The sequence below is a fragment of the Danio rerio genome, chromosome 13, assembly GCF_052040795.2.
Source record: "Danio rerio strain M-AB ecotype USA chromosome 13, GRCz13ab, whole genome shotgun sequence".
Taxonomy (NCBI): Eukaryota; Metazoa; Chordata; class Actinopteri; order Cypriniformes; family Danionidae; genus Danio; species Danio rerio.
Window position 1 is genome coordinate 49,849,753 of NC_141033.1, and position 26,356 is coordinate 49,876,108.

The 26,356-nt window shown below is 36.5% G+C and overlaps 1 protein-coding gene across 9 annotated transcripts in view; it reads left to right on the plus strand.

Moving 5' to 3' along the window:
* The window catches only part of anapc1 (anaphase promoting complex subunit 1), a 181,950-nt gene that overhangs the window by 75,607 nt on the left and 79,987 nt on the right, over window positions 1-26,356 (plus strand). For all 9 annotated transcript variants that reach the window (XR_015506403.1, XR_015506406.1, XR_015506404.1 and 6 more), the window contains exons 22-28: window positions 7,825-7,903; window positions 11,187-11,223; window positions 11,363-11,436; window positions 14,569-14,747; window positions 21,089-21,315; window positions 21,649-21,767; window positions 24,235-24,506. Coding sequence is in view for 4 of the 9 variants with exons in the window: in XM_087279784.1 (XP_087135910.1) it covers window positions 7,825-7,903; window positions 11,187-11,223; window positions 11,363-11,436; window positions 14,569-14,747; window positions 21,089-21,315; window positions 21,649-21,767; window positions 24,235-24,506 (987 nt within the window). In the remaining 5 variants the exon portion in view is untranslated. The remainder of the gene's footprint in view (window positions 1-7,824; window positions 7,904-11,186; window positions 11,224-11,362; window positions 11,437-14,568; window positions 14,748-21,088; window positions 21,316-21,648; window positions 21,768-24,234; window positions 24,507-26,356) is intronic.

A 26,356-nucleotide genomic window follows, 5' to 3' on the forward strand; every position in this document is an offset into this window, starting at 1 on the left:
TTCTAAATCATTATTTCACTATTATGCATGAAAGCACTAGTGTTATTGTCACATGATTCTTCAGAAAAACATTCTACAGTAATAATTTGCTGTTCAACATATTTTTCATTTTATTTTCATTTGGCTTAGTCCCTTTATTCATCAGGGGTTGCCACAGTGGAATGAACCACCAACTTATCCATCATATGTTTAACACAGTGGATGCCCTTCCAGCTTCCAACACCCACCCACACACACTCATTCACACACATACACTACGGCCAATTTAGCTTACCCGATTCACCACTGTGGTGTATGTGTTTGGACTGTGGGGGAAACCAGAGCACCCAGATGAAACCCACGCCAACACGGGGAGAACTTGCAAACTCCACACAGAATTGCCTACTGGCCTAGCCAGGACTCGAAGCAGTGATGTTCTAGCTTTGAAGCAACAGTGCTAACCACTAAGCTTTTTCAACATATATCTTTTCTATAAATATTGTAACCATTTATTATATTTGTAGAAATCCTGGTACATTTTTGTGTTTTTTTATGAATAGAAATTTCAAATAAGCAGCAGTTATTTTTTTAGAAAGAATTTGTTTGTTACATTTATTAGTGCTTAATATTAATAAATGTATTGGTTTATCTATATGTATGTTTTTCAATTTATTCTGGGCTTTTATTATGTTTTAGTATTAAAATTATATTTTTAAATTGTTTAAATGACCAACAATTTCGAGCATTTTTGATATGGTACATATATAACATAAAATAAAACCTTTTTATGTGAAACAAGGAAATAAAAAAGCCCTTCATAGTAAGCATGCAGAAGTCTTTAATGCTTTATATAGCTTTAAACTTTAAATAAAATATTGATTACACTAATTTCACCTCTTTAGAAACTTTCTTATGTTGCGTATGACATCTCTGATTAACATAATGCGTCCATACTCAACAAAAGTTTTATCTTCTTCAAACTAATAGTTCTATCTGCAAACTAAGCAGTAATGCATGAGCGGATGGTGCTGATGCCCAACAGGTGGCGCTGTGGGTGAGCAGAGTGTCAGGGTGTCATGCCCTCAACTCACACACACATGTTCCATGGAAATGTCAAGCAGTTAGATGGCAAAGTGCTGCAAGCTAATCATAATGACATTTAGCGAGCAGCGAGTCGTCCCTGGGCATCCAGCGAGTGTGTGTTCTCAAGCAGCATCCGTGCTCCACCTTCATTAGTGCTTTGAATCACTCCACTGGCCCATGTTTGTGTGTGTATATGTGTTGTGTGTATTTTGTTATACCTGTGTGTGTGTGTGTGTGTGTGTGTGTGTGTGTGTGTGTGTGTGTGTGTATGCATGAATGTGTATATATGTATGTGTGTTTATGTATATATCTGTGTATGTATATGTACGTGCATGTTTGTTTGTGTGTGCGTGCGTGTGTGTGTGTGTGTATCTGTGCATGTATATATGTATGTATGTGTGTATGTGTGTTTATATACATGTGTATGTATGTATGTGCATGTTTATGTACTGTGTGTGTGTGTGTGTGTGTGTGTGTGTGTGTGTGTATATATCTATATATATATATATATATATATATATATATATATATATATATATAAAATTTGTATATATGTATGTTTGTGTGTGTGTGTGTGTGTGTGTGTGTGTGTGTGTGTGTGTGTATATATATATATATATATACACATATACACACACACACATATATACACACACACACACACACACACACACACACACACACACACACACACATATATATATATATATATATATATATATATATATATATATATGCATGTATGTAAGTGTATTTATGTGTGTGTATACATATGTTTGAGTGTGTCTATCCGTCCATTCCTCTATCTGTGTGTCTATATGTGTGTTCTATGCTTCCTCCGATCAGGCAAAGTGACGCACGACCCCACCGAGGTGCTGACAAACCGTTACGCAATTACGGCTTGTGTTTATCAGAGTCCAGAACATTAGAGCATCCATTTAATCCCTCTGTACTTCCAGTCCACTATATCTGTCCATCTCTCTGCTGCTCTCTTTCTTTCTATGTATTTAGTGGTAATTGCTAAGGAAAGCGTCAGCATTATTATTGCTCGTTCATAGAGTTGCAGGTTTGTTTGCTTGACTAGGATAACAGGGTTAAGATTTTCATCTGTTTGGATGCTTAAACCGATTAGATGGTTGTTTAGTAATTGAATTGAAGTGATTTAAGTCATTTCTTGAGATGCGAGTATCAGAGATTGTGCAGTTTGATCGTTTTAAAGGTAGTTTCTTAATGTAATTATTGACCTTTTTTATTCTACTTTGTATTTTGGACTGTTTATGTGGTCTTGTAATTTGCATGATTTGTTTTTGTAATTCTTTGGGATAATTTATTGTGATTGTTTTACATTTTTTATGTCATTAATTTTGATACTTCAGCTTAATTTGTTATAAATATGATGTTTTTTTTAATTTGTACTTTTATTTTCACTTAGTCTTTTTGACATGCGCATTTTAGCCCCTTTCACACAGTGATACCAGTAAATATCCGGAAAATTTCCAGAACAACTTTACAGGTAAATTCAAAAAAGCGCTGTTCACAAAGGCGAAGTTGTTACAGAATTTTTCCGGAAAAGATCGTTCACACATAAATTCCAAAATAACGGTTAATTTAATTCTGACATCATTAACCGGAAGTGAGCTCAAATAGGCTGCACCGGTATTTGTACACGATTGACGACATTACAAACTCTGTGGATGGTTCAGTATATTGAACAACTTTGATGAAAACATATGGAGGAACACTTTCACATGTCGAGATGTACATAATGTGTGTGTGCTGGCGCTCATCACCTGCTTTACATGCATACGCAATGCGTCAAGCAACTGAAGCAAAGTCCCTTTAAGGCAAGTCATTTCACTTGGCGGCCATCTTTGAAGCATCTCTAGTTCAGTATGCTCGGGCATTCTGTCTGAATGGGGAAACATCAAATTCTCCAAAATTGCTTGCCAAGATTATGATTGAATTTCATATTAGAAAACACCAATAAATTTGAACAACACCTGTCCCTTTTGTTTCATTTCTAAACGTCCAAATCACACAAAATGTGCAGAAACTCTCGACTGGTCCAAGCTCCTCCCCCAGAGTATCGGCAGTCTATAGCGATTGATGATTGGCTCCTGTACTAGAAGGTGAACTTTTTTTCCACCATATAGCGGTTGATGATTGGCCCCTTTACTTGTAGGCGGAGCTTTATTCACCAAACTGACAGTTACACTTTTCCCCATTCAAAAGATAGGAGTGACATGTCTTGTGCATTCTCAAGTCTTTGACTGAAGAAAGCAGAGTTTGAAGGTAAACAAACAGCGGTTTGTCATAAGCATCTACTGATAATTATTTACACAGTTGGTATTAAAGGCTGATCTATACCTCTGCGTCAAACGCCGGCGTATGCTACGGCGCTAACGCATAGCCCTTCGCCGTGGCCATGGCTGACGTGCACCTCTCAAAAATTGTAAGCTCTGTGATTGGTTGGCTTGGTAGCACTGATGAATCTGGGCGGGGCCGAGAGCCGCGAGAATGGCGCGAGCTGGACGCGAGCCCAATGGAGCGATTGTTCACAAGTGTGGAGTCCTGTGAAGGAGCTCCTGATGGAAAGTTTTGTTTTGTGTTTACCTCATAGTAAGTTGTTGCACGTCCGCCAGTTACTGCCTCAAAATGAGCGAGTTGGGTCGCCGTGGGTCACGCCGGTCACTTAATGCAGAAGTATAAACCAGGCTTAAGAAGGAACATAGAAACGTGATCTGACTAACATCTAGCAGCTAAATGTGTCTGGAAAAATATTCAAAGGTTTTTATTTTCATAAACTGTGAATACGTCTGAGTGCTCTGATTGGCTGAAGTAGACGTCTCACGTCAGCACGTTCTATACGTGAACACACCATTTCTGGCAATCTTCCTTCTGCGTACACACAGCGCAGCATTCCGGCAAATTACTGGTAATGTTACAACTTCTCTTTCTGGAAAATTGCTGGAACAAATTTCCCGGTATTTTTTAAAAGGGCCTGTTCACACATGGAGACCTTTCCAGAAAATTACCGGCAACTTTCCGGAAAGGTCTGCATGTTTGAAAGGGGCTATTATTTTATTAAGGAATAATTGTTTGCATTATTTTAAAATTAGATTTTGTCAGTAACTTTAATACTTCATCCTAATCTTTTTATAATTAGTTTATTTTAATTTATGTTTTTAATCAATGTGTTTGTGTGGTTGGTCATTTGCATACATTTGTTTTATTGTTAATTGTTCTGTAGTTTCTACTAAACTATACCTTTTATTAGGGAATCATTAGTTTAAGGCACTGAAAAAGTAAGTCAGAAAATTGTTAGCCTTTATTAACATGGCTATTCTATAAAACAGCACCTACATGTTTCGGCAACACCTGCCTTCATCAGGGTAACAGAATTCTGGTGCGTCTGGAGTTCATTTGAACACTATAGTCACATGACTCAATTGAATATCTAAACAATGCAGAAAATATCCAAAACAAAGTCAAATTAAAAGTTGTTATTAGTTCTGTAATGAAGAGAGAGAGAGAGAAAATAAAGATACACTCAATTATGTGTGTCATGAGTGAATTACTGTATGCTTCCTTACTGTCTACCACAGTGACCCTTTGTCTCTCTCTCTCTCTCTGTGTGTGTGTGTGTGTGTGTGTGTGTGTGTGTGTGTGTTTTTATGTCAAGCAATATGCTTTGAAATGTTCACGTTTTTATTTCTTACGTTGTTTATTTCAGTTAATGATTATAATATTTTGTTTCTATTCTTTATTTTGACATGTTATTGTAGTTTTATATTTGTCTTCCTCTTTCAAGCTTTGGCAAAATTGTATTACTTGAAGTCACACTAATAAAGCAATACTGAATTGAATTGAATTGAATAAAAAAAAAAGTTAATAATTATGATGAGTATTATACAATGAATTTCACAAAATGTACAAGATTAAATTTATATAGAAAAGGAAATCACAGAAAATATGTGCACATACAAGTATACACTCACCGGCCACTTTATTAGGTTCACCTGTCTACCTGCTCGTTAATGCAAATTTCTAATTAGACAATCACATGGCAGCAACTCAATGCATGGTCAAGACGATCTGCTGCAGTTCAAAGCGAGCATCAGAATGAGGAAGAAAGGTGATAACACCACAAAAACCCATCAAAATAAACCCCATACCATATATAATAAAGCTGTATCAATGCATGCTTTTCGCCAGTCCTGTGTAAACTGCGGCATGCAGCATGCAGCAAGCTTTTCCAAATAAGCGACAATATTTAGCTATTTATTGCATTCATTTATTGTTGTATTTATTTATTGTTTATTGTTAATTTAATTGCTATTGCATGCACTGTAAGAAGGTCTATGTATTGTGCTTTGTGTGTACTGTATTTTCTGTTTTTAAATAATAATAAAAAACTTGAAAGAAATGCTTATTATTAACCTGAATATCTGTTACTGTCAGATCTTTAGTGGTTTAAATTAATATGATGAATTGGAGTCATACTGTTATTTCACACTTACTGTACAAGCATAAATTAAAACAACATGAGCTTTAATATTGACACTGAAGAATGTTATTTCCTTAACCAGCTAAACTCTGCAGTAATTTTTGGGATTTCTTGGATTTTGCCTATCCAAATTTAAAAGCTTCCCAAATCCACATGCAGAGGTGTAAATGCAAACATTTGGTATCATTAAAAAAAAAACCTTTGAATTTTCATAAAACACTATTGAAAGTGTTTAAAATACATGTATATGTTGTCTGTGTTATAATAAACACAAAAAAGAGGCGCTTTTTGTATTTTGTTTTTATAAACTCAAATTTGAAACTGTACCTTTTAGGTTCAGTGTGGTTTAGGGTGCTGTAATTAATTTTGGTGGTTCCTGCACATGTCTGTAATCATAGGAAAAATGTCTCTACCATAATCTATGCACAAGTTATTGTATTCCAGCTGATGAGAGGTGCTGTACAAGCCACAGGGACCGTTCATTGTTTACATATTTTACTATTCTTTTGTTTGATCAAACATAATTCACTGTGTTTGGACCACGTCAGACATATGAAAGGATTACTTATGCACATCACCTCAAAACAGAGCAGAAATGGCCCTGAAGCGCACAGCATAAGGTAAGAGATGACAGCTGTCTGTGCTATCTGGGGCTGCTTATTGATCATAAATGTATTGTTTTCATTTGTGCGCCATGGAAACACGGCGATTCATTCAACAACTGTTTGACATGTGAATATAATTCAGTAAAAAGAATGCACCGGCAAGAGCTTTCATTTGAGCTATAACTTGTACATGTGTCATATATGAACCTTATGAAAATATACCAATGTAAAATACCCAGCTTGGGTATTTAAAATACTGTGTATTTAAGTGTAAATAACTTTTGTACAGTAGAATAAATACCAAAGTGATGCATATATGCATACAGTATAGATTCTACACTTTCAAAAGAAACCACTTAAAGGGGTCTGGTGCAATGCTCGCCCTTTAAATCTTAAAGCGAAAGTCGATGACCAGTACCGGGTCTGTGGAGTTTAACTGGTTTAAAATTGAGAAGCTTTTGTTGTCTATCTTCTAGTAAAATATATAAAAATATATAACGTCCACAATCCAACTGAAAAAAATGTTATTACCTAAAAATTTGTAAATATGAACTTAGATGGTTCTTCATCTGAAGGCCTCAATTATAAAAAGCATTTTCCTAAAAAGGGTTTCACGTGATTTCTCAGTTTCTCTGAATAAGCTGTGTTTCTTCATTACCTGTGTTGTGTGGTTGTGTGTGATTCATCATGCGTGTGGTTGATGACTGCTCAAATAGTCTTGTCGTTGATCCCGGTTGTAAAAGCACCAAATAATAACTTGACTTCTGGTTGATCATTTGGAAAAGTGGCAGAAGGTTGATTTTTGAGATCAATCATTTACTGAACTGCATCTCAATCATCACAAACACTGCAGAAGGAATAGAGAAATCAGTCAAGTTTGATGAAGGAAAAATCATGGTTTGGGGTTACATTCAGTATGGGGGTGTGTGAGAGATCTGCAGAGTGGGTGGCAACATCAACAGCCTGAGGTATCAAGACATTTGTGCTGAGAAAGCAACGAAGCTCCAGGATTGGCCAGCCCAGTCACCACACATGTACATTATTGAGCATGTCTGGGGTAAGATGGAGGAGGAGGCGTTGAAGATGAATCCAAAGCATCTTGATGAGCTCTGGGAGTCCTGCAGAAATGCTTTCTTTGCCATTCCAGATGACTTTATTAATCAGTGATTTGAGTCATGTCAGAGATGTATGGATGCAGTCCTCCAAGCTCATGATGGAGTCAGACACAATATTCATTCTGTTTCCACTGCAGCATGACTTTATATTCTATACTGGACATTATTTCTGTTCAGTGATAAAACTTATCTTAGCAAAGTCAGACTGAAAAAAATGTTATTACTTAAAAATGTGTAAATATGAACTTAGATGGTTCTTCGTCTGAAGGCCTCAATTATAAAATGCATTTTCCTAAAAAGGGTTTCACGTGATTTCTCAGTTTCTCTGAATAAGCTGCGTTTCTTCATTACCTGTGTTGTGTGGTTGTGTGTGATTCATCATGCGTGTGGTTGATGACTGCATCACGTCATCACCAAACATGTTCATTCTCTTCTTGCATGATCAAACTGAGAGGTTTTCATGACAGAGGCAAACCAAAACCACACAGGTGCCGTCCCAGCGCTTATTCTGCTCCTGTGTGTTTGTGTGTTTCAGAGTTATGCCCTGTACGTGGTGGGAGATGAAGACGCCTGCTCCACCAACATGCTCAAATACCTTTGCAGACTGTCAGCAGGTGGGCTATGATCATAGATTACACACACCGGGGTCTTTACAGTATACAGAAAGCATGAAATAAGAGTCGTTTGTAACATTAAAGGGGCCATGACACCCCCCACTTTCAGTTCAAGTCTGCCTCAGAATTTTTTCAAAAGATGCATCATAATGGGCGTGGAGCTCTGCGATCAGAGGCAGGAGTGGGCGTGGCCAGCAGAGCAGGGGAGAAGGAGGGGAGCGAGCAACTGTTGTCAGTCGACTCACAAAATGAGACACAAACCATGAGGAGACCCACGATTTTATAGTTTACAAAGAGTAATTCAGTGTTTCCTCTAGGATTTTTTCCAGCTCAGGTGGCAGGCCTTTATTTACACAGATCTACCAACTTCCTGTGGCGTTATTTCAATGACAAATGTTGTGAGCGCAGTATTAGAAGTCGAGATTGCATTTATGTAATAGCCTACAGCATGCGGATCTCTTTGCCTGCGCGCCGTTTTCCTCTGCTCGTAGCACGCCCCCTCAAATAAAGCTGCTTCAAGAACGCACAGATCTTCTTGTGCGCTCTCATATAAACGCTGCTGAAGTGCGATTTAGTGAGTTTATGTCTCCAGCATTTATTAGATTTGCTAGGCATATTTATAAATGTCACTAATAGACCTACTGAGCAATATTACTGTGTCCTGAAGTGAAACGGCTTTACGCATCATGCTTCTGTCAGTCAGTCAGCACGTCAAGGGTGAAACAAATGACGCACAGCACTACTACGGTTACAGAAAAGTTTGCGCCGTTATAATTCACTTGCCTTTTAATATGTTTTAGTGAGATTATTACCTGCTATAAAAAAAATTAAATGTTTTGAATGAGAAGCTGTAATGTAGCCGTGGCGGGATGAATTTTGGCGTGGCGCCCCGCCATGGAAGAATGAAATGTCCTGCTACACTTGTTATTCGTAATTTAATATATACGCAACTACAATTTATATCATTATAAAGAGAATCGTGTTCATATAAACACTATAAATGAGGACTTCTCCCTCAATCTCCCGTTCTTAATGCAGACTCCATGCAGCAGGTCTTTTGCTCTGCCTATTTCAACCATTGGCCCTGCTGGTAATCTGGAGGATTTAGGCGAACACAGCAGGACGGCGATGTGTCTGATTGTGAACGAACTCCTGATAAAAGACAAAGTCCGCCATTCTCCTATTGCTCTCCCGACAAAAATGCTTGCTGCATACAATCAGCTATGCTGAATCGGCCCTGACTGGGTCACTGGGAAAAACAATGCAACAAACCCCGTGGATCATGGAAACAAACACATACGACCCTTCATGAACGGCTAAATACTGTGTGCCGTTGGTCTGTGCACGCGGTCTCACCCAATCATCAACATAGGGTCTCACAGCTTGGCACTGGCAGGTCTGTTTTGCCTTCAGAAAGCACGCGCAGTCATGAATAATTAAGAAGCCGGCTCTTCTCATAGGATAAGAAAACTCAGCTATGAATAATAATGAGAAACTGACGCGTCATCTTTGCACTTGCAGTTTTGCGCTATGTCGCTGATTTTGATTCCTCCCCAAAAATCATTTTAAACCCGGAAGCTGAAATTAGCTGACAAAAGCTCAAAGTTATCCAGTTTTCCCCACAATTAAAGTTGACAGGTGCAAAATCTCAAAAAAAGTAATTGAGGACCTTTAATATTGAACCTTTAATATTGTTTTTCTGAAACTTTTGACTTTTGCAATAACTTTTTTATATATACAGACATTTCTTTGTGATTAATAATTAAGGTGAATGTTGGTGTTGTAAGAATTAAAATGTGTGTAGGTAAAAAATGGAAAATCTTCAGAGTTGTCTGATATAGTATCAAAAGCAGGTTTTTCAAATCATAAACACAATATATTTCATTCAGGTCACAAGCCTTTTTATATTGCAGATATTTGTATATAAAATCGAATTAAATCAATTTAAAATCAATCAAAATTCAAAATAAACTACATTATTTGCATTCAGAATTATAACACAATTCTTGATGAGAGTCTTGTCGTTGATCCCGGTTGTAAAAGCAACAAATAATAACTTGACTTCTGGTTGATCATTTGAAAAAGTGGCAGAAGGTTGATTTTTGAGATCAATCATTTACGGAACTGCATCTCAATCATCACAAATACTGCAGAAGGAACAGAGAAATCAGTCAAGTTTGGTGAAGGAAAAATCATGGTTTGGGGTAACATTGAGTATGGGGGGTGTATGAGAGATCTGCAGTGTGGGTGGCAACATCAACAGCCTGAGGTATCAAGACATTTGTGCTGAGAAAGCAAAGAAGCTCCAGGAATGGCCCGCCCAGTGACCACACATGAACATTATTGAGCATGTCTGGGGTAAGATGGTGGAGGAGGCGTTGAAGATGAATCCAAAGCATCTTGATGAACTCTGGGAGTCCTGCAGAAATGCTTTCTTTGGCATTCCAGATGACTTTATTAATCAGTGATTTGAGTCATTGCAGAGATGTATGGATGCAGTCCTCCAAGCTCATGATGGAGTCAGACACAATATTCATTCTGTTTCCACTGCAGCATGACTTTATATTCTATACTGGACATTATTGCTGTTCAGTAACGAGACTTTTGTCTATGCAAAGTCAGACCTTACTGCCCTAATTAACTAAAAATCAAGGCATGATCATATTTAATTTTTGGTCAAATAAGCGTCATCTAGAGGCCTTTGCCTTTAATATGAGCCACTTCTGATATCAAATAATCAACTAGAAGTGTAGTTATTATTCGATGTTCCTAAAACCTGGATAGGAGACAAGACTTTTGTCTTGTGTATGAATGAGATTAGACAATGCAATATTTGTTCATCCAAACTAGTGCTATTGTTTTGGTCACACTTTAAAATAAGGTTTTATTATGTATTTACTAACGTGAACTAATAATAAACCATACTTGTACAGCTTTTATTAATCATAGTTTACAAACGGTCATTATTAAAACTATTGTTTTAATGAGGCAAGTAAAACATTATCCAACCTTTGCATTTAAACTTGTATAAGAATGAAATTTGATTCATAATGGTCTTAAAAAGTCTTCAGTTTGCCTTGCTGAAACCTGAAGAAACCCTGTATATATGTATTTTATATATGATATATACGCATATTTTTCAAATTGTTCAAGAAGGCTAGCACAATAAATCAAAACATAAATCCAGAAACCCTGAGAGCACAGCATGAAATTGTATATTTAATATGTTCAATGTTCAGCTATGAATATAAATGACTGATATTTTGTTTCATGTTCTTCACAGGGCAAAAGAAGAATGCAAGTGATCCATTTCTGAGAAGGTGTGTGTGTGTTTGAATATTGTCATGTGCCTTGTGTTTGTTTTTGTCACTGTGTCTGCGATCATAAACTCTAGTCAGCTGATTGGTTTTCTCCAGTGTTGATTGTGTGTGTGATTAAATTTGTGTGTGTGTTTTTCAGGCAGAGCAGTGTGAAGCCCATATCTTCATCCGGATGCCTGGCTGAGAAGCTGGTGCTGTGGTTAACCTCCGCAGGTCAGAAACTAAACTCTTTGGCCTGTTGATTCAAACACTAGACAACAAACAAGCATACTTAAATGCACTGTTCACCCAAAAATTAAGATGTGTTACACTCATATACAGTCAAAAAGTAATTTACTCCCCCTAGTGATTTCATTCCTTGGATTAAAATACAATCGTTTTGATTCATGGTCATTTAAAGGGATGGTTCACCCCCAAATTTTTACTCTCATCATTTAATCACATCCCAGTCATGATGAAACTGAAATTTGTTGAGTAATTGCGGTGTTTCTTTTGTGGTGTGAACTTATTCTTTTAAAAGGTGATTATTAATCAGTCTTCCGGAATTTGGCAGGGACTTTTGTTTATATTTACAGCTTAACCAGTTAAACTCTGCAGTTATTTTGTGATTTCCGCCTGGATTTTGCCTACCCAAATTTAAAAGCTTGTCAAATCCACATGCAGAGGTGTAAATGCGAAAATTTGGCATCATTTTAAAGAACAACCTTTGAATTTTCATAAAACACTATTGAAAGTGTTTAAAATAACTGTATATGTTGTCTGTGTTATAATAAACACATAAAAAAGAGGCGCTTTTTGTATTTTGTTTTTATAAACTCAAATTTGAAACTGTACCTTTTTGGTTCTGTGTGGTCTAGGGTGCTGTAATTAATTTTGGTGGTTCCTGCACATGTCTGTAATCATAGGAAAAAAGAAAAATGTCTCTACCATAATCTATGCAAAAGTTATTGTATTCCAGCTGATGAGAGGTGCTGTACAAGCCACAGGGAGCGATCATTGTTTACATATTTCACTATTCTTTTGTTTGATCAAACATAATTCACTGTGTTTGGACCACGTCAGACATATAAAAGGATTACTTATGCACATCACCTCAAAAACAGAGGAGAAATGGCCCTGAAGCACACAGCATAAGGTAAGAGATGACAGCTGTCTGTGCTATCTGGGGCTGCTTATTGATCATAAATGTATTGTTTTCACTTTTGCGCCATGGAAACACGGCGATTCATTCGACAACTGTTTGACATGTGAATGTAATTCAGTAAAAAGAATGCTAGAACCGTTTGTATGAGCACCGGCAAGAGCTTCATTTGAGCTATAACTTGCACATGTGTCATATATGAACCATATGAAAATGAACCAATGTAAAATACCCAGCTTGGGTATTTAAAATACTGTGTATTTAAGTGTAAATAACTTTTGTACTGTAGAATAAAAACCAAAGTGATGCATATGTGCATACAGTATAGATTCTACACTTTCAAACGAAACCACTTACGAGGGTCTGGTGCAATGCTCGCCTTTCTTAAATCTTAAAGCAAAAGTCGATGACCAGTACCGGGTCCGTGGAGTTTAACTGGTTAAAATGATTGATTTGCGAATGCTTTTCTCAACACTTATGGCATTATTCGCTTGAATTCTTATTCATTGTTAGTTCATGTTAACTTACAGTGCATTCGCTATTGTTATCAAGCATGAATTTGGATGCTAATAATACATTATTAAATGTTGAACTATGATTAATGCTGTACAGGTAGTGTTCATAATTTAGTTCATTTTTGTATATACATTTAGCTAATGAAACCTTAATGTAAAGTGTGACCCATATATAATTGGGTGAAAAAGCATATTAAATTGTGGTAAATTTATTATCGGTCAACACATCGTAATTGGATTTTTTTTCCAAAATCGTCATTTTCCTTCCTTTTTTATTAAGAACAGTAATTAAACTAAACGGGATAAAAAATGACAATAAAGCCACCAGTTAAAAAAAGTCTGGCGACAGTATTTTTCTCTCACTGTACATTCACTGGCTGCTTTGTTTGGTACACCTTACTACTACTGAGTTGGACACACTTTTTCATTCAGAACTGCCTTAATCCTTCATGGCATAGATTCAACAAGATACTGGATTTATTCCCCAGAGATTTTGGTCCATGCTGACATGAAAGCATCACGCAGATGCTGCAGATTTGTCAGCTGCACATCCATGATACAAATATCCCATTTCACCACATCCTAAAGGTGCTCTATTGGATTGAGATCTAGTGACTGTGGAGGCCATTCGAGAACAGTGAACTCATTGCCATGTTCAAGACACCAGTTTGTGATGATTCATGCTTTATGACATGAAGCGTTATCCTGCCGGACATAGGCATCAGAAGATGGGTACAGAGTGGTCATAAAGGGATGAACATGGTCAGCCACAATACTCAGGTAGGCTGTGGCGTTGACATGATGCCCAATTGGTGCTAATGGGTCCAAAGTATGCCAAGAAAATATCCCCCACACCATTACACCACCAGCAGCCTGAACTGTTGATACAAAACAGGATGGATTCATGCTTTTTATGTTGTTAATGCCAAATTCTCTGATCCTACCATCCGAATGTCGCAGCAGAAATAGAGACTCATCAGATCAAGCAACATTTCTCCAATCTTTTATTTTCCCATTTTGCTGACCCTGTGTGAATTGTAGCCTCAGTTTCCTTTTCTTAGCTGACAGGAGTGGCACCCGGTGTGGTCTTCTGCTGCTGTAGCCCATCCACCTCAAGGTTGGACGTGTTGTGTGTTCAGAGATGCTCTTCTGCAGACCTCGGTTGTAACGAGTGCTTATTTGAGTTACTGTTGCCTTTCTATCAGCTGGAACCAGTCTGGCCATTCTCCTCTGACCTCTGGCATCAGCATTTGCACCCACAGAACTGCAACTCACTGGATATTTTATTATTATAAAAGTGATTATTGGATATTTCTTATTCGCACCATTCTTTGTAAACCCTTAAGATGGTGTGTGAAATCCCTGTAGATCAGCAGTTTCTGAAATACTCAGACCAGCACATCTGGCACCATCAACCATGCCACATTCAAAGTCACTTAAATCACCTGCAGCAGATCGTCTTGACCATGTCTACATGCTTAAATGCATTGAGTTTTGTACACATGAAAGCAGTATCATATACTCAATTTCTGTTGATATTAGCCCTGAATGCAGGTTTTTTTGCTCCTGAACGAAAACCGCTCATATGATCAGCTTTTGTTGACTGATCTTAGTTTGCACTGGCAGGATCCTGTCATGAGAAGCGCGTGACTGCATTCTGTTTTACATGCTTGTTTGTTTTTCCCTCAGGATTTACACTGAAGGATCTGGAGACGGTGCCGTTCGGTGTGGCTCTGCCAATTAGAGACGCCATCTATCAGTGCAGAGAACACCCCTGCTCTGATTGGTCCGAAGAGGTCTGCGCTCTGATTGGCCGACAGGACCTGACCAGACAAGCTCACAAAGTCACTCTAGCCAATCGTAAATCGGTAAGAATGTTAATTAATGTAAACGAGGGCTTATTTTATTAGGATGTTTGTCAGCTTTGCAGGATAGTAAGTTTGGTCAGAGCTGCAATTCTATTGCTACACATTCACTCCATAAGTATATTATACAAAATTCTATTCTTAACTTTTTTGGTTTAATTGAATATTATGTAATATATAATATTATAGATTTTATCATGTTTATTAGTGTGTTAAAGGTGCAGTAGGGGATTGTCTTCAGAAACATGTTTTGTTGTGCTGTTTGAAAGTCTCTTCACAGTCTAATAGTAATGATTAAAGTAAATCAGGGGTTCTCAACTAGTTTGGCCATGGGACCCACATTTTCACATGGTCATTAAGCCGCGACCCAAGTTTTTAGGATTTATAATATAATTTTAGGAATTGTGATTCATTTGCATTTATTTGTTATCATACACAACTGATGACAGATAAATTATAAAAAAAATCCCCAAGACTTACAAATAAACTATTGTACTGCTGTTATTTAACAAAATGTATCAAATTATAGAAATATTACTGAGTAAAAATGTCAAATACTGTAAGCAGTGGTTGGGGTAAGGAAAAGTTAAGTTACCATGAACTAAACTGAACCGTTAATAAAACATTAACACTGATCTGGTTGAACAGAACAGAAACCAGCAAACTGAAGTAAAATTCTTAAAATAATCATCACCATTTTATAATAATCAGCAGTTATTTGCTGTTCTGCTTTTGTGTAGGCTTTCTTGGCCTTTGCTACACGGTGAGCACCGTAAGATGTACTTCTTTCTTCTTTAGCCATTACATACTTGTTTTGAACATGAATATGTTCGGCACTTTTGTGATGCCCTCAGCTATTGGAGTCGTCTTAGAAAATAGTCCACTGGTTTTTCCTTGCAACTGGGATGTTTGGTTTCTAAATGTCGTTTTAATTTAGGTTTCATGCTCTCTTGTGAAAGCACCTCACTGCATATGACACACTGAGATTTTAAGCCTTTTTTGTCGTCAAAATATGTAAATCTACACTTTACATATTCGGGGTCGTACTTGAGCTGGAATTTCACATGTCAAAAGGGTATATGCCGAGCTAGTGTTTTTCCCATATTGATAAACTTCCGGTGACCTGTTATTGTGAACTTTTTTCCATTTTATACGGTTCCTTTTACAGCATGGATGTTGTAATGTCATTAAAATACATTCAGTTAAATAAACTTTAGCATTTATTTAGTTGCTCAAGCGTAAAACGAGACAAAAAGCCGTTTACTCGCACACGCCTGTCAGAATCGGCAGGCTAGCGCAGAAGCTTTATTGAATATACTGGGGTAAAATAAATGCTCATTTTATAAAGACATGGCGGGGGGAATGTAATTTAATGCAGTGCTTCTTGTACAATCTGAGACCCACTTTATATCGGATATCACTCAGCCAGTGGAGATCGCTGATTTGTGAAGAAAACAGACCTTAAAACGCGCCAGTTTTTGCATTGCATACAGTTCGCCGAAAGCTCTTAGGCTTGTCCCAGGTACTGGCAAATTAAAAGTCCCATTAGCAAGCTTCGTCGGACGCGCATTTCAAAATAAAAGTCCGATATAAGCAAAATAAGTTAAATATTAAACTTTTGTTGTTTTTTTGAGCTCACTCTTCGCGACCCACTGAAAATGTTCCCGCGACCCAGTTTTGGGTCCCGACCCACCAGTTGAGAAACACTGAAGTAAATGATCTAAATGTGTTTAAATGTATTTTTATTTTCTGGCTAAACCATAAAACTAAAAAATGTTCATCCAATTAAAATAGTGTCGCGCCAACATTTTGCCTTATTCTGATAAGTAGCCCAAACCGTCTGTCAGCAAATGTAGATTTGAACTAGTGCGCACCTGTTTGTACGCAACTCTGCTGTTTGCACGTACACGTGCTGCGCATTCACGAGAGAGAGAGAGCGCGAGCGGTAAAAACATGCCGAATCAAAACTTTTTCAAAATCCTGAATCAATATTGGAGTTATTTTTGCACGCTGGAGGAAGAACGACACCATGGCTAAAGTATTTCTGTTAGACAGGTAATGTTATGTTTTGAAACTATTTTAGTCACGCAGAGCTGATGTAGATTGTGTTGTGTTGGGTTATATGCACAGCAGTGTTGTTCAGCCACTGAAATCTCCCGGCAAACGATAAATGTGATTATTTTCAGTTTCTTAAGGTCCTTTTACAGCATCGATATTCTAGATTTTTATTTAGTTTAACAACAAAACACCAGTAAATAGCGCTATTACTTCTAGAAGATGCTTTAATATTCACATTGGTTCATTTTGGAACAATGACAGCCTGTGATGCGCTCCCTATATTATTTAGTATAGTTATTTAGGAGTGTAATTCCTGCGCGCGACTGGACAAGCTTTAGCTCAACACATGAGAGAGGGTTCTGGTATCATCTTTACGGTGCGCACACTCCTGTTTTCGGGAGGCGTGGCTTTGGACGGCAGGGCAGGGACTGTGTTTCAGAGATTTATACTAACCGGCTAGTATCCGCTTGTTAAGTGTGACGTCACGCGAAGCGGCTTTCGGGTCCAAGCGCTCTATTCAACTGAATGTCGAGACTCATGAAATGGTAATAGTAAACGTTTACAAAGCGATTTAAGGCTTTCGAAAATCACGATCGCAGTATATTGACCTTATTCTCTGCGGACGAGCGGGCGCTGCCATTTGAATCTTTTTGGCACGAGACTTCCGGTCTCATTCACTTCCATTCATTTTTAGACATTAAAAACTGCTCGTTTCGCGGTTTGATGTTGCAAACTGAGATTTCCTTGTTATATTATTCTACTTGGTCTGTATAGTCATGCAAACATTTGTTTGTAGAGCAAGTAGTTTGATCGTTTTTTGCCGTTTATTATTCCTTGTCATTTCTCCCATAGGCGACTGAAACGGAAGTTCTAAGACAATCGCGAAAACAGGCGCACTTCCGCATTTTAGAATAAGGTCAATATGTCCATGCCTAATATCCGATGGCCAGAAAGTAATACATTTTTTTATAAATTGTAAAATTTTTGGTATTTGTTCTGCAGCAAGCCCAGAGATTGTTGTGTACACTATGATTTTATATAAAATTAGCTTTAATGTGTGATTGGAATAAAAAATCATAAACTAATGATTTCTCCACTCAAATGAATGGCGGCTTGGACCCGAAAACAGTATTACATACGTCACAAACACGTCCCCACTTAACAAGCGGATTGTGGCAGATCACCTACTTCACCTTTTATACAATATTTTTTTTCCCCAATTTCGGTTTTATAATGAAAAGATTTTTCCACACATAATAATATAAACATAACTCATTTCTAATAACTGGTTTCTTTTATCTTTGCCATGATGACCGTAAATAATATTTGACTACATATTTTTTTATGACACTTGTATTCAGCTTAAAGTGACATTTAAAGGCATAACCTTAACACGTTTACATGCCAATACCCAGTTACAGTTATAGCGCCACCTGCTGGCAACAGGAAATCACCTGTTTTACATTGTAACAAACTCCTCCTACAAATTTTATCACATTGAATCCATCTTCTGTTAGCTTAGTCCAAAAGCCTTTGCCATGATAAATTGTGAAGATCTAGAGTTTTCGCCAAAGGTCGGGACAAAGTTTCAAGTGTTTCGCCATGGAGAAGGAAGTACTTAAAACTCAGCCAAACAATGTTTGATCTGCCTTAAAATTCACGTTCGATGAGATTCCTCTCTGAAGACATCTACCTGCCAACATTGAGTCACAGTCATAGCGCCACCTGCTAACAGAAGGAAATTTGGCCTAAATCTGTGATTTTTTATTTTTTTTAATTATTATTCATGGAGCTTTAATAAGCTAATATTAATTAAGAGTCTACATGGAATAGTCTATTTGTACTTATAAGATTAATTTGTCACACTGCAAAAACCATTTAAAATAACTAGCAGTGATTAAAATTAGTGATTTTTTAATGACCAAGACCCAGAGGTGCAGTCTTTACAAATTTAAATAAATGTTAGACAACTTTACTAATTATATGAAAGCATTACACATTAAATATAAAAACATAGCATTTAATTTTAAAATAAGCAGCTAATGCATATACATAGTGTTAAAATGAAGAAAAGTAAGCACTTTGTTCCGTTTGCTGAAAAATCCAAGAATCACTTGAAATAAAATCTTCTAATATTTTTATATCAGATGTTTGGGCAGTGAAAATCAGAATTTTGGCCTGACTAAGCTGACAGGAAATTTAAAAAAACAAACAAACAATGTTACAAGGAACTCCGGTAAAAAGGCTAATTTTGAGAGTAGCCCAGTCAAACCGTGGAGTTTTAGTTTTTTTATATATATCAGCTGAAATATTATTGTCCACTGGGCGGCGGTGAGCCCAGGTGTGAGGTCCCTTTCATCAATGCTTGCAGCTTTAATTATATTTTATTTTGTGTTTCAGCTGTGTTTTACAATTTAGCAATACTGCGTTCCCTTGCTATAATGCGGTTCACCTTTATGGCCTTGCAGTTTTTGATTTTTAAAAAGCATTTTTAGCGAAATTTGACATGCTCATTTTTTTTTATTTTTTTTTTACAGTGCATTTTGTTCTGTGTCCAAAGAAAGGAATTCAAAGGAAGGAGCCCAGCCTAATATTGCAATAAGAGGGTCAGGAGGAAAATCAATCCTTAGTACTTCAGTGTAAAAAGAGAACATCTCCGTCCAAGATTTTGATATATTTTGGCAGAACCAAAATATGTGAGCCTGTGTACCTTCAATGGACTTGCATTTAATACATAGAGACGATACAGAGGGGTATATAGAGTGCAAATTAGTGCGAGAATAGTGTAGTCTATGGACCAAGTGTGCCGCAAGCCTGCGTTTGAGTGAAGGTCTAGGCCGTTAGATCGCCCCCTGGGGGCTGGCTGCAGTCATAAAGCCCGCCTCCTCCGTGTTAATGAAGGAGACTTGAGCCCAAATAAAAAAATTAATTACACTTGCAATAAACTGTCCCGAAAGATGGTTCTGGTCGATTAAGGCATTGGTTATTGTGCTGAAATAGGTGCAGATCCTCATTTTTGTAAACAGTTTGTTTTTAGCAGTAATTTAATGCTGGGCGTGTCATCGTGATTGACAGCTATGATTGACAGTTTCTCAAAGCAGCGCGTCTGAGCTTCAGCAGGAGACTGAAGTGTTATTACTCGATTTCTGTGTTATTTTACCATGACAAAATGAGTTCAGCAGTAAACTACAGTTTCTGACATACATGATCCTGGTGGAACACTGTTTATTCGCTAAGGTCAGGGGTTTTTTCGGGCTTTATTAGTTTGCTGATACACGTACGCCTAGCCACCCAGATAGCAAAATACACTCGGGCCAGTTCCAGCTAGATTCCAGCCGGAGACTTGCCCCTCAGAGCTCAGACTGACTACCTCTGCTGGACCTACTCCGGATGCCTGGACTCACTGCCCGATTCCAGCCCGAGTCAATCGAGCCAGATGCGGCGGCCGAGCGAGCAGGCGCTGCCGCATGCGAGCCGGAATCAGCCCGCGACGCCGCAAGTAGGTTATGCGCTGCGGCCTGGAGCTGGCGCGATTGAATATATAAAACCCTCATATTTGTTAACGTTATTACATCCATTTGTGTTGATATGACAGCAAACCCATGCTGAGAAGTTCGGGGGGCGTGGTTGATTTTACATAAAGCGTTTGGTTGGAAGCTCGACTCCGCTCATTTTCGTGGCTCCTCCTCTGGCTCCATCAGACAGTCCTTCTGTGCATGTCAAGGCTCCAATTTCAGCAGTCTTTTGCGACAGTTTGTGCCCGTCAAGCAGGCGTTTTGCCCTCAAGGCGTTCAATGGGAAAAGGGGCTGTCGCGTCGTCCATATTTTTTTACAGTCATTGCTATGGACTACCTTATATTGCATCTGCTGGAGGTTAGAGTTAATAGAACTGACCTGATAACTTGACGAGCATTAGTCCAGTTATCTTCTGAGATCTCTAATCCCAGGTCCTTTTAATATATAATTTTTGAAATATTTTTCGTTTTGTTTGTGCTTCTAATGAACAGTTTGACTTTTATAATGCGCACGTTTGTACTTACATATTCATTATCATTCAAGATTTCAAACAGAAACCTTAGGGCAGATTTTAATCCTATTTTTAGTCTAAATTATTGTGTTTTTCATAGTGAAAATGGCTTCTATCTGAAGACTTGAATACAGCATTTAAGATGGTATTATCTAGTTTTGGAGCATGTAATTACAGTAATTCTGATGTGAAGTGACCCCTCCATTATATGAATTATGCAGGATGAGAACAATGCTGCGTTTGTTTGTGTTTCCTGCAGACGGTGGGTCTTAATGTGATGCTGGAGCCGCCGGTGAGCAGCGAAGCCGATGAGGAAGAGGACGGCATGACGGATCTTCACCCCGAGGTGACCGCGCTCATCTGGAGTCAGGATCTCAGGGTGCAGGAGGTGCGGCGGCTGCTCCAGAGCTCCAGACCCGTCCGTGTTAATGTGCCACATCTGCCGGAGATCAGTGACCACGAGTACATTGAGGAGAAGGAGAACAAGTGAGCTCTGAAGTACTCCTATTGATAGATTTCAAGTGATGTCATACACAGGGTGTTAATTAAAGGGGGGTTTGATCCCCTTAATTAATGCTTGATTCCCTTGAAGGACATCAATGTAAGATGTATGGGAGCCTGACTTTAAAGTGCTCGTTTTTCTTGTGACGTCACAGTGAAAACCCCCTTGTGAAACTTTTTCAGTTTTAAGAGTGTGTGCTTTTGAACAAACCTTTACGTAAGTGTGTAAAGACAGACAACACCGAAACATTGGACATGTGTATGGAAACAGTGATGTGCATTTCTGTTCATGAATGCCGCTGTTGTTTTTTATTGCAGGCTCCTCCAGCTGTGCCAGCGCACCATGTCTCTCCCAGTGGGACGAGGGCTTTTTACTCTCTTCTCATACCACCCTGTGCCAACCGAACCACTGCCTGTGCCCAAACTCAACCTGACTGGTACTCTTAGAAACGCACACCCATGCTTTCAGCTCCTTTAATGAACAGTTTTACAGTGCCAGAATAAAAACTACAAGTTTAAGAGCCCTCATGCTCTGCTGAAAGTGTTTTCTTTCTGAGAGTTTTTGTCTTGTTTCTTAGCAAATATCTTAAACTTCTTAAATCAAGAAACATTTTGATACAATGATAGTAAAACTATCATTAAAAATAGTGTAAAGTAAAGTAAAAAAAAAAAAATACTAGTAAAAATATTGCTTTGTTTTCAGAAATAAGTCTAAGATAATAAGTAATTTCACTTCAGAAAAATAATCTTGTTTTTTTTATTTGAAATATGATTATTTTGCTTGTTTTAATGGAAAACTAACTTCATTTTGATTAATTGGTTGAAATAATTTTATAAAATTTTATTTATTTAAATTTTTAAATAAATTGTATTTTAACTTATTTATTATTTTATTAATTGTATTTTATTTGAAATTTTTGTTGTATTTATAAATGTTCTGTTTTCAAATCAGCATATAAAAGTAAATTAATGACACAAGAATTCATTTTTTATTTTCTTTGCTTTGATTTTATTAATAAATCAAATTTTTTTAATAATTTATTTTATTAAAATTGTACGTGTTACTTTTGATAAGATTATTTTATTTAATTAATACATTTTATTTGATTAATTAGTTAACTCTATTTTATTTTAATGTTTTATTTTAATATTTTGTCTGGTCTATGTTTTGTTTATAAAGATTTTCAAATTGCTCAAAAACAGCCTTATTAAGCAAAGGTTTCTGACAGTTAAGAAGTCAATATTTGGCGCAGTAACCCTAATTTTCAATGAAAGAATGAAAACAGTCATTTAGCTTTTGTCAAAATGTGTGGGTTCTTTTATTTTCAATGCAACTCAAATGCATAAATCCTACATTAAGGCTCTGCACAGAACAGCTCTTTTTACTAGATGGTTCATAGTGTAATTTTATAGTAACCCTCTTCCTCTGTAATTTACTAACTAAAGGGCACTAAAACATGCCTTATGTTTCACTTTCCCACTGTAAAATCTTCTTTTTTCTTATTTTAGATGCATTATTTTTGTTGGGTTTGTCATTTGGTTTTTCCACCAGAACATTCACCTCCTAGAAACACCATGATGGAGCTGAGCAGTGCTTTTTAGATGCTTTATGATTTATCTCTGTATACTGTATCTCTGGTATTAAAATACTCTCATTTGTCTCACTTTCCCAACGTAAAATGCACCATTCTTATTTAACTGCATTATTAATGTTTTAATAATATTGTATATTAATAATTTAATATAATTTAATTTTTAATATAATATAATTAATAATATTGTTTTACTAATATTGTGTATGTGTGTGTATATATATATATATATATATATATATATATATATATATATATATATATATATTTTTTTTTTTTTTTTTTTTTTGCATTGCTTTTAATATTTTTTTATATAATTATTTTATTATTTAAATGTATTTTATTCATTACTTGTAAGTTTATTAATTTATCTCTGTAGTTAATTAACTAAACGGCACTAAAACACCATTTGTTTCACTTTCCCAATGTAAAATGCACCATTCTTATTTAACTGCATTTTTATTAATGTTTTATTAATATTATTTTTTTCTTTGCTTTGCGTTACCCTTAATATTTTGTTATTTTAATACAATTATTTTCATTATTTTAATTTTTTTATTAATTAATTGTATTAAGTTTATTAGTTTATCTCTGTAATTTACTAACTAAAAGGGCACTAAAACACCTCCATTTGTTTCACTTTCCCACTGTAAAATGCACCACTTTCTTATTTAACTGCATTTTATTATTGTTTTATTTATGTTAAATATGTTAAAAAAAATCTTTTGCATTACTTTTAATACAATTGTATATTTTTTATTTATTACAATACAAATTTCTCATTTTGTAAATTAATTTATTTTTTTAATTAAATGTATTAAGTTTTTAAGTTTTTATTTAGTTTAATGTTTTGTTTTATTATTGTATATTTTTTCATTTTGTTAATTGCCCACAATCGGCATAAAAAAGGAAAGGTTTCTGACATAGTTCAGAAGTCAGTATTTGGCAAAGTAACCCTAATTTTCAATCAAAACTAATGAAAATTGTTTTTTCTTTTCTTGTTGTATTTTTTTATATATTTATTTTATTAATATATTTTATCATATATATTATTACAATTTGATACATATTTTTTTACATTTATTTTATTAAAACTATTTTAATTGTATTAATTTAAATTTTTTTTTTTTACATTTAGTTTTATTTCTAAATGTTTTCATGAATAAATCCTTTAGTTTATGTCAGAAAGTGTGTAATTCATATAGTGTTTCCTATGCAACTCATATGCACAAATCCTACATTTAGATACTTTAGACACATTATTTTCTGTTGAACCTAGCGATTGAGATTGCCATTGTGTTTTTCCCACCAGGCCGTGCTCCTCCCAGGAACACCATGGTGGACCTAAACAGTGGAAACATCGACGTACCACCCAACATGACCAGCTGGCCCAGCTTTCACAACGGCGTGGCGGCAGGCCTGAAAATCGCTCCTGCTTCTCAAGTTGAGTCCGCTTGGATCGCCTACAACAAACCCAAAAGTGCCGAACTGGCCAATGAGTATGCTGGTTTCCTGATGGCACTGGGCCTCAATGGTCACCTCACCAAACTAGCCACTCTCAACATCCATGACTATCTCACCAAGGTTAGTTTAAGGTTCACCTGCAGACCATGGCTCTGTTCCACACTTTTAGAAACGCACTCATGTCCCCTCAAGAAAATCTTTGATGCCAGTTTAACTTGTGTATTGTTCAAATTGACTCCCTTTTCATTATGTTTGGGTCTGTTTTTTCCACATTGTTTAACATTGTAATGACATTTTTGAATATTAAATAATCACGAATTCTCAATTGTTGGTGGTTTGTCCTGTTGGAAAGAGCTAAAATATGTAATTTTCACTGTTGATCTTCTGTTGGCATCATTAACCTTTTGGATAGGCCTGTGCAAAAAATGTACTGGCTTTCATATGGCGTAAAACAGCAGATTATAGTCTTTGTGCAAAAATACACTTACTATGCTTACTATAGTATGAGAGCAGAGCTGATTATTTTGATTTTCTCAGACATATCGAGTATGTAAAAGTCTCTTTTACACTCACACGCACACACACACGCACACGCACACACACACACACACACACACAGACACACACACACACACACACACACACACACACACACACAAAACACTGTTTTCCATATAGATGGCAGAATCTAAGCTTTTTTGCATTGTAACTGATGAGCAACAGTAAAAATCACAAATTGTACCTCTTCCCCAAAAGCAAAACCAGCAACAATCAAGAAAGCATGGTTATATGCTGTCATGACTTTACCATCAACAAATGTGATTATAATGGAGGTCAATGGGGCTAAAACAGACCCAAACATAACATAAGGGTAGTCCATCTGCCCAGAGTGTATTGAGTGTTTTTTTTTTTTTTGTTATTATTTGAGAGGCTTTCCTAAAATATGTATTAAAATAAGATTAGTCACCAAAACTCATTCCATTTGTTGAAACACAGAGAATGTTGTGGCCAAATTAAGACTCAAAATCAGCTCAGAGTGGATGGAAACATTCCCAACAGCACACAAGGGTTAAAGTGCATACCACTTCATCAAGTGAACGAGGAAAGCTTACATTGTTGTTCGTTCGCTCATTCATTCATTCATTCATTCATTCATTCATTCATTCATTCATTTTGTTTTAATTTTGCCAAGGCAAAATTTAGCTGTTTTAATTTAGTTCGACCTCCAATGTTCATTTTTACTTACTTTAATTTCCCTGTTTATTTCAATGTTATTTCAATTAATAAAGCAAGTTTGGCCACAGTGCAAATATAAACAAAAAACCCTAGTTGACCCATTGAAATGGTCATTTTAACATGTAAAACTGTTCTACTTTATCTGCTGTTTGTTAGCAAACACTAGGTGAACAGTTCTTAAAGGCGACATATGCCGCATTGGTTTAATAAGTTAAATTGTTCTCTGAAAACATAGTAGGTTTATGGCTTTGGCAAGTAAAAGAAAAATCTTCATAAATGGGTTTATAAGTTTTTTTTTTACTCCATAAAATACCCTTAGAATCAGAATTATTATTATTATTTCTACTTTATAATGACAGGACAGTAGAGATATCAGACAGGAAAGCATTGGGATGGGAGAGATCGGCAAAGGACCTCGAGTTGGGAATCGAACTCGGGTCGCACAGTGCACAGTACCACTAGGCTATTGGTGCCGACAGAAGGTCCACAATTGACCATATTTAAAGCCTGATGTATGCTGAACCCAGACCAATATAAACCCAATCTGAGTAACTTCAGCCTATTTTGCTCACCATATCTTTTGTGAATAAATGCTACATTATAATTAAATGTGACTAAAGAGAGTGATAGAGATGTATCTGGTTGTATTTAATAGCTAGTCAATGAAAACACCGCCAAAAATTAAAATCAACCTCTGCATGAACAGATGACAGTTGAGCTGAGTGGTTTGATAC